General features: G+C 42.9%; 1 protein-coding gene across 1 annotated transcript; it reads left to right on the forward strand.

Moving 5' to 3' along the window:
- Positions 1–7,611: 7,611 nt before the first annotated feature.
- Positions 7,612–8,535, forward strand: foxl2a (forkhead box L2a). The gene has a single exon (XM_061073379.1). It carries the CDS (start codon positions 7,615–7,617, stop codon positions 8,533–8,535), a length of 921 nt encoding a protein of 306 aa, XP_060929362.1. The 5' UTR covers positions 7,612–7,614.
- Positions 8,536–9,678: the final 1,143 nt, after the last annotated feature.

Consider the following 9,678-nt stretch of genomic DNA (forward strand, 5'->3'; position numbering starts at 1 on the left):
TCATAAAAAAGGGGACCAAATGAAAGATTAAAAACTAATGCAGATAGCAGGTCACACTTCATTTTTGACACTAAATTGCCAAATAGTTTGCTTGTGGTGATTTACTGTAGCGAAAGTCCGAACCATATATTTTCTCGACTAACTCAAATCTAACATGATAAAATTGTTTCATTACGTCTGTAATATTGCTTTCTGTAGGAGCCGGTGTACATGTTGCACCACATTATGCAAGGGAGCCATCTCTTACAGCAGCATTTCCTCCGCCAATCAAAATTAGCATAGCATGGAACCTGTGTTATATCTTAAGCGTGGTAAGTAATCAAGAGATAGAGAGATAAAGGAGCAGCACAGGAAGTACAGGGACGGCTGATGGGAGAGACAGAGCACAACAGGTAAAAAGACCTTGAAGGCCAGCTGGTGCTCCGACTGCCTGCCTGGCTTCTCGTTGTTCTTCTTTCCATGTGGCCAAGAGATAACATCTCTTACCTTATTCACTGCAGCCCACATGCACTCCGCTCTATTGTGCAAAGGAAGACTGGCATGTTAGAGGAGGGAGGAATAACCTTGCCTGGTTGCCCTAACAACACCGTGGTTCAAAGGGAGGCTGAATGCTGTGTAAGAAAGAGAAACCAACACAGACAAATGGAGGGTTTCTTGTATTTTTTGGGAAAATGATCTTCAAGCGAGGGCCTGACCACTCCTAATCAGTTTCATCGCATACAAGGACAAAAACCAATCAAGGTGATGTAAAACTAGGAGTACGTGCATGAAACCAGTTTTAAAGTGGCTATTAAAACTCACTTGTCATAGAAAAGAGCCACATTGACAGCTAACACACCCACCAGGTCTGATATCATTCCTCACGCAGACCACCAAAGCAGAGAGTACCACCCTTAGCACAGCAAAGGCAAGAGTGTATCTGCTGTTCTGCACCATTAACACACACTGTTCTCACATGCAACTCAACTGTAAAGGTCACTCCATTCACCTCCGATTCCTCTCCATCTCTCAACTGCTGAATCACCAGTCTATACAGAGGAAGTGCGTGAAGATGGTGGTGCGTGATGTGTACACACACAGAGCCACACACACACACACACACACGCACGCACACTCCCTTAAACAACTTCCCGCAGCCAGTCGGACACATGTAAGAGAAGGTGAAAGTGTGTGAGTGGTGAACAAGCCGATGTTTGAGTGTTCTCCTCCACCGTTCCTTGTCAGGCCCACACTTTGATCTGTCTTCAGGGTGTCAGCTGGCAGCCATGTTTGTTTGCCCTGCGAGGTAGGCTACCTGTGTAATTACCTCTAACGAAGTGACTTGTTTTGATTTGGGCTGAAATCTAATCCCCGGCCCAGGATGAAGACGTGGAAATGGGTTTGAGGTTACTTGGGGATTGTGAAGTGTGACTTTTGGGCTGTGGACTATAGTCGAGCTGTTTGAGAGGGTGAGGAGGTTGGGTGGGTGACTTTTGGGGAAGTTTATGTTATGTTGAGTTTGTGGAGCTTTGGTATATTCACTGGTTTACCTTCTTTTTCTCTTTTCCCCTCATCTTTCTTGTTTGCCGCTCTCCCTTTGCTTGAACATACAGTACTCCTGTGAATCATTTAAGCCCTGGCGGCAGTACAAAAAAGAAAAAACCTCAAAGAGAAAGTTGTTGGCAGGAGGTTGCAGCGCTTCACCTCTCAGTAAATGTTCACAAGAACACAATGTGGCCGTCCTCTGCTCTGCCCTTCATTTTCACCTCTCCCCTTACCTCTATCTTTACGTTGACTTGTGCTTTTCAGTCGTTCTGTAAACTACATGTATCTCATCAATATACTCTTTCCAATAATTCTTCTTCTTCTTCTTCTTCTACAATTGACATCTCGACCTGGAGTTAACCAACATATCCACATTTCCATTAAGCAATCATTTTGCCCAATAAGACTTAAATGTGTGTTTTTGTGCAAAAATCTGGGATAAAACCTGCCAACAAAGTGAAATATGTGTAATATATTGAATTTGTCAGAAGTTAAAATTTCCAACACAGAAGAGTTTCCTGTGAGAATAATTGAACAACTTCTTTGCTTCTCGGTGGATTACGTCCATGTCACAGGACTTACTGTGGAAGGCCATAGAGCTTCCCATAGGCTTCCTGCAGCCGATAAGAAATGTAAACACGCCGGGTCACCAGAAACACACATCACCATCCACAGAGCAGCTAATGAAGGAGTGATGTATAGGGGCAGATCTGGGGTGGATGTGCACTCTCACTCAATGATCTGAGTGTGTGCAGGAGAGGCGATGGACTGTACAAGTGTGCAAGTGTCCCTCATACACCGCCCGCTGAGCATATGCCCCTTAAAAACATGTTTTTTTCTTCTTGTGGCAGCACATGCATGTAAACACACACCTCAAAAGTGAGACCATGTGTGCATATGTGTTTACATCTGTGTGTACCCCGCCTCCCCATCCTCATCCCTGTGCGAACCTTAATCCATGCGGGTGCAGGGATGTAAAGGAGATGAGGGGTGGGGGGGGAATCTGGTGGTCAGTGTTTATTTGCTCTATCTCTCTCTCTTCTTTCGGAGAGGAACAAGAGCCAAGTTGGAGACGCTGCATGAGGGCTGAGGGTAAATCCTCCTTCTTCCTCCTCTTCACCCATTCCTTCCACAACCCTCCACCCTCCCCTCATCTCCCATCTCTGCCCCGCACCTCATAAGGATTCCATTGAGGAGAGGCAACGTCTTGTTGGGGTTTAATAGTGCAGGCAAGACGGATGCAAACGAACCAGAGAGCGACCCAGTTAGATCAAACTGGGACCACCAGTGAAAGATGTGTGTCCCTGCCTGCCGTCTGTGATGCAGACAGACCACAGGGCCCAACTCTAGATAAAATACTTTAACATGGTTGTTATTGACACACATTAAATAATACATAAAGTCTCATGTTTATATTCATGGTGACCAAATAGACATTATAGAGAAAAAAATATTAAAAAGAGCATCAGGTTTATAAATGTCTGAAGCAAAGTGTGTAACTCTACGGTTAATTCAAACCATTCAAGGGCATGTGCTCATTTTGTTGTCCAAATTCATTCAGTTTCTCTACAAGTTTGATTGTATCAAGAAAGAAGCTGAACTGAAGAAAGTTCAGCTTCATTATCCATAATAATGATTCACAAATCATTCATGTCAGTGGAACCTCTTCCCATATATATAATTTCAAATGATAAATTGTCCAATGGACATCAGGACAAAAGAGAAAATGTGATTAAGTGTATCTCTGTGTTATCTTTACACAGCAGTGGTTCTTTGCAAATATAAACCAGTAAAACTATAACAACTATAACTCATCAGACAAAGAACACAAAAAAGCAACAGAAAAATTTGGCAATAAAATACTACAATGATCTTTATGGATTATTGCAGTTGAATAAAACATACTAATTATATTGGCTATTAACTACCAATACAGTGATAAACCATTCTTTTTTCAATTATATCATTATTAATATTATTATTTAGATATAACACTGCTTGTTTGTACATAGTGCTTATCTAGTAGTGATATATATATACCAGATGTAAAAACCTTTTGATATAATAATAACAAATAATAGCAATAAGTAAAAAATGAGTTTCCCCTGTGCCTGGTCCTTTATGGTCAGACTGGAGCCCGGGTGGTGGTTCTCCGGTCCCGGACTGACCCGGTGGATCCGTCCGCCGCATTCCACCCGCACGCGCTATCATAAACATCCTAGTCCCGGACCCCGCGAGGGCAGGAAGTGCACGAGGACAGGAATTCCACTCTTTCAAATTACATTAGGAGCCGTTACAATGACGGTCTAGAGTTTATTAGGCCCACGGCACGCACACCACGCATTTAAAATACATATTGGGCCTGTGTGTCAAATCAAAGATACAGTATTAGGGCTTTGTTATTTATATATATTTAGGTTATTTAATGAACATGTGGCTATAAAGCTGTGCTTTGCTGCAGACCTAACTGTTGTTATTACATTGTTATTTTCTCATCACACACTTCACAGCCGTGCTCTTAATGAAGGTTTTGATGATTTGCTGCATTGTGCAAACAACTTTAAAACGACTCTAATACACTATCACTAACAAACACATCAGGCCTGTGACACGTGAACTCTGTTTATGGGCGACATGTTACATGCAAATACATTTCCATTAATTTCCATTATGTTTCAATAGCTGTGAGTCAGAGTGTGTGGTGAGGCTTGTCTTGATTTTCGAGTAATCTCTTTTATTTATTCGAGATGGATCAAGTGATAACTTGAGAAAGACTTTCAGAGGATGTGTATTTATCTAAGAGGAAAACACGGACTCTTCTCATCCTGTGATAGTAACCGGAGTGTCTCACTCTTCTCTTCTTCATCATTAACAATTCGTTTTGACAGCGCTCACCACGGTGTGTATTCCCTCTTATAATTAAATCAAAGTCTAATGAATAGAAAATAAAACGGATCCATGCGCTCCGAATAATCTCCTTTCTATTTACCCTGACATCTGGGCTGTGGTTATGTGGTAGAGTGTGTGTGTTTGTTTTTTAATGTTCCTCAAACTCAAAAAAAATGCAGATTTGTTAATGGTGAAAATAATAACAAATAACAATCAAGAAAAATAATATAAAGAAATAAGAAATTGCCTAAATTGTGTCAAAAATTACTTTAAGCCCATCGAATAGTATGGGCCCATATCCCACTGAGCAATTAAGCACATGTAGGTTTCGCAGTTTGCGCTATAGCTACTTTTTTTCTTTATATTATTCTTATTGATTATCTCTGTTTTATTTGCTAGTTTATGTAGTTGTTTGTTTATCGCTGATCAGAGGAAAACAGACTAGATCACGAACATTCCGGAGCGCCTCAGTGAAGCCTGTGAGCCTGCTCGGGTTTCAGCGCCATGTTTTCTTTACGGATTGTTGAGGCGCTAGTTTACAGCTTTGTTGTGACGTGGAGGCGCGTGACTGCAGCGGCTGCTCCGACCCCGACACAGGTAAAACCGGAAGTAAATAATAATAATCATAATACTTGTGAGCATGCTTAACCTGGAGACAGTGAGCGAGAATAAACCGTTTACAATACACAGGAAACTTGATTGTGAGCAGTGTTGGTGAAAGTGTGTGTTCTGGAAATAGGCTGGGTGCAAAGCTAATTAGCAAAGTTTGGATTTTCTATTATGAAAGTGTTTTTTTAACACAACAGCTAATAGGATTATTATAGTCACTGTAAAAATGTTCATACTTTGAAATAACCTCACACAAAAAGACACATTTAGGTTGGCACATTAAGAAGAATTCTGCTTCAACATCATAGCTAAAGAGCTAAATGTTATTTAGCGAGTGCCATGTTTTAAAAGTGATGTGCGGGGATCACCAGGGGAGCTTTGCAGGGTTTTTGCCCAAAATAAAAAATAGCATAATTGCAACATACCAGCTTTTAAATTATGTCTAAATCAACTTATTTACTGTAGCTTATAGGCAATACTTTGATTTTCTTTTTTAATTTTCACATATTTTGGATGGCTTTTCATTTTTATTGAGTCTAATTTTATATGTATCTTTTTACTTTTGTACTTGATTGCAGAACCAGAGAAGAGGAGAAGACCACAGACTTTCTGTGGAACAATAAAAGAAGACTAAACAACTTCTGAAATCATGAGGTAAAACCAAACACATACCGCTTCTAGGACAGAGACCCATTCTGTGGTTTTTATTTTATTTGTCAAACCACTGCTCTATATCTCTTATGATTAGTGTCGTTCATTTAAATGGGGAGTTGAGAAAAACCAAGATGAATATATTACAAAATAAGAAATAACGTTTGGTGAATTGAAAGCTTATTTGTAGTCACATTTTTCACTCTGTCACACATATACCAAAATAATAAAATATATATTTGTACTCAGATATTTTTGGTCAAAAGCATTTTTAAATGATTTAACTTATCTGCAGACTGGTAACTATACCTTGTGCTGTCTGAGAGCAGAATTAATTAACACGGTGAATGATGTAATGTTTCAACCTTAAGCCAAATACGTGCAGAGCAATGGCATAATGGCGTTGTTGAGATTATGTGGAAATGTTCCTCGTCTTAAACATGTGAACGGGACATCGGAACAAGGAACAACAGTGCGCCGTGACGCTTGAAAGTGCGAGGCTGTGGTAATTGCACGTTGAGAGATGGTTGGCTGTCGGCGCGGCTCAGCTGCTGCAGCGGCCCTGGCTGCAGACTGCAGGCTGCAGGGTGATGACACACATGCCAATGCTGCTCCACCTGCACAGACTCCCAGAGCACGGAAATACACTCCCAGGGCAAGAAAGCCGAGGGGAGCCGCATGGGTGGCCGGAGAAATGCACACCACTCCGTGCACTTCCCTCTCAATGTGAGCTAATTAAGCCGCACTGTCCATCCAGACTTTCTTATAAGAGCTGTGGACATGCAGCCGTTTGCAAATGTGCACGTCTTTGCACCGAGGTTGGGATGTGAGAGCCTCCATCTGCCACAGCATAGTGAGATATGTATTTGGCCGCAGCTTGGGTTTATTGGAACAATTGTTTGTCCAGGCTGGAAAATATGTTATATTTTAAATGTGTTATCTTACTATGCCTATAATTATTATCATTCTTGAATTGTTAAAAATGCACACATTTTATCAGACATTTCTTTCTATCTTTCTGTCTTTCTCTCTTTCTATCTTTCTATCTTTCTATCTTTCTGTGTTTCTATCTTTCTATCTTTCTATTTTTCTGTCTTTCTATCTTTCTATCCTCCTATCCTTCTATCCTTCTATCTGTCTATCTTTCATCCTTTCATCCTTTCATCCTTTCTTTCCTTCTTTCTTTCTTTATTAATTTCTCTCTTTCTTCCTCTCTTTCATTCTTTCATTCTTTCATTCTTTCATTCTTTCATTCTGTCTTTCTTGCTTTCTTTCTTTCTTTCTTTCTTTCTTTCTTTCTTTCTAATCCCAAAATAAAATAACATAAGACAATGTTAGATCCCTTTAATCGAATGTCTGTAATAAGAACAACATACAACATAAAGAAAGGTATGTGTAACTAATTCTTGCAAATTTTGAAATGGCACATTCATAGTTATTTTCAGAATTTGTCTCTAAATGCAAAACCATGTTAACTGTTTATTCTATTTGGACCCGGCTGTGATTAAGACGCCTGAGAGGGGAAGCTGATTACTTTTTCATACAACTGTCTGTAACGACCGGAGGCGGAACTCAGATTCGCACAAATCACGGAGCACTACGTCGCTCCGCGGAGAGCATTGGGGCAGAGGCAGCCTGTCAGTGGACCTGAGACAAGAGGAAAGGGCTGGGCTTACTCTCTCACTAACCACAACTTGGGTCTCGCCTGCATCAGAAACCAGTTTAGAAAAATCCTCGTTAAGGGGAGGAGTGGGCCTGGTGCATGATACTGAGCTGCAAAATAAAGATTTCTCTGCGCGCTCCGTGGAAGACCACCTCCAGCCCTCCGTGCAGCCTGAGCTCCTGCAGCAGCAGCATCTTCACCCGGCGAGGCTGCAAAGCGCCAGTGGACGTTGTGTTTGTCGGCATCAAGACCGGACTTGTTTTGTTTTGGTGCGTGCAATGATGGCCACTTACCAGAACTCGGAAGATGACGCAATGGCCTTGATGATCCACGACACCAACGCGAGCAAGGAGAAAGAGCGGCCCAAAGAGGAGCCGGTCCAGGAAAAGGTGTCGGAGAAGCCGGACCCGTCCCAGAAACCACCGTACTCGTACGTCGCGCTCATCGCCATGGCCATCCGGGAGAGCACCGAGAAGCGCCTGACTCTGTCTGGTATCTACCAGTACATCATCAGCAAGTTCCCCTTCTACGAGAAGAATAAGAAAGGTTGGCAGAACAGTATCAGACACAACCTCAGCCTCAACGAGTGCTTCATCAAGGTTCCGCGGGAGGGCGGCGGGGAGAGGAAGGGGAACTACTGGACTCTGGACCCGGCCTGTGAGGACATGTTCGAGAAGGGGAACTACAGGAGACGCCGCAGGATGAAGCGGCCGTTCCGACCTCCGCCGACCCACTTCCAGCCGGGGAAGTCGTTGTTCGGAGGGGACGGCTACGGCTACCTGTCCCCACCCAAGTACCTGCAGTCCAGCTTCATGAACAACTCCTGGTCGCTCGGCCAGCCCCCCACCCCGATGTCCTACACGTCCTGTCAGATGGCCGGTGGCAACGTGAGTCCCGTGAACGTCAAGGGGCTGTCCCCCCCTTCCTCGTATAACCCCTACGCCCGGGTGCAGAGCATGGCGCTGCCCAGCATGGTGAACTCTTACAACGGCATGGGTCACCATCACCACCCGGCGCACCCCCACCATGCGCAGCAGCTGAGCCCGGCCACCGCGGCGCAGCCCCCGGTCTCCTCCAGCAACGGAGCGGGCCTCCAGTTCGCCTGCTCCCGCCAGCCCGCGGAGCTCTCCATGATGCACTGCTCCTACTGGGAACACGAGACCAAACACTCGGCGTTACACACGAGGATTGATATTTAAAGTTTACCAAACAAAGCGGTCTGCGTAACAACGAGGACACTGCGAGGGAGAGGGGATTTCCTGTGATTTCAAAACAGAACCGAGAGTATTTTTCTTTGAAGAGACCATTCTGACGAGCTGTTTGGGTCCAGCTGACATTGACGATGAGGACGTATGCGAAACTTTGATCAGATGGAAACGGGAGGTAAAGAAGTCGCCAGGACACAGGTAGCACAGCCTCTGGGAGCCATTTGGGGCGCCTGTTTTACACTTGGACTGATGGTCATAACTTGTAGTCTAAATTGTGCCTGTGAAAAACTTTGACGGGGATAGACATTGCTGACGCTGGCTCAGCTGTGTGTCAAGGGCCTGTGCGTAATGGTTTCCCTGAGCTTTACGCACGGCTAATCCAAACTATTGCCAAATGAAACTTGAAAACAAGGTGCCCCAATTAAGTCAGTGCTTTAACGTGTCATTGAATCAGAGCTGTTTGGTCTGTCAACCAACACGCACCGAGCGAGGTGAGACCCGCGTGGTGAAATGACACCTCCTGTCATGGCTGTGAATCTTGTTTAGTATATTAAAAAAAAAAGGCGAAAGTGTTGGTAGAGATCCACCAGACTGCCCAAAATACAATTAGGGTTTTCCTCACATGTATGTATGAAATGATTTCCAATATGACGCCAGCCAGTGCCAGGGTTTGATAATCTTTTTAATTATTATAATTTTTTTTTATAAATGTGATTAGCTCTATTTTTGTCTCCTTCATGTTGGGGCCATGTTTCATTTTAATAGCACTTTTCCCTCTTTTCTAGATTTGTGAATTTCTTAATAAACTTGTATTTCTTAAAGTAACACAGTGGTCATGAACGAATCTGTTTTATACTGTATAGGCTCTGAGAACCACTGTTGACAAACAGCAATCGGCTGAAAAAAAGTGTGAAGGACACGCAGCATAAAAACACTATTTTATTTATTAACATACAGTTAAGTTAATTAGTACAGTTTGTTCAGAGGGATCTAATCATCTGCAACCATTGTGCATTGGTAGCTGAGGTTTGGCTCTGCGTTTACTCCACTGTTAACTTCGTAATATTCAAACACAGTGACTGTTGAAATATTAACATACAATATTTATTAGGTTGCTCATTATTTATCTTAATT

Source organism: Limanda limanda, chromosome 6 (genome assembly GCF_963576545.1).
Source record: "Limanda limanda chromosome 6, fLimLim1.1, whole genome shotgun sequence".
Taxonomy (NCBI): Eukaryota; Metazoa; Chordata; class Actinopteri; order Pleuronectiformes; family Pleuronectidae; genus Limanda; species Limanda limanda.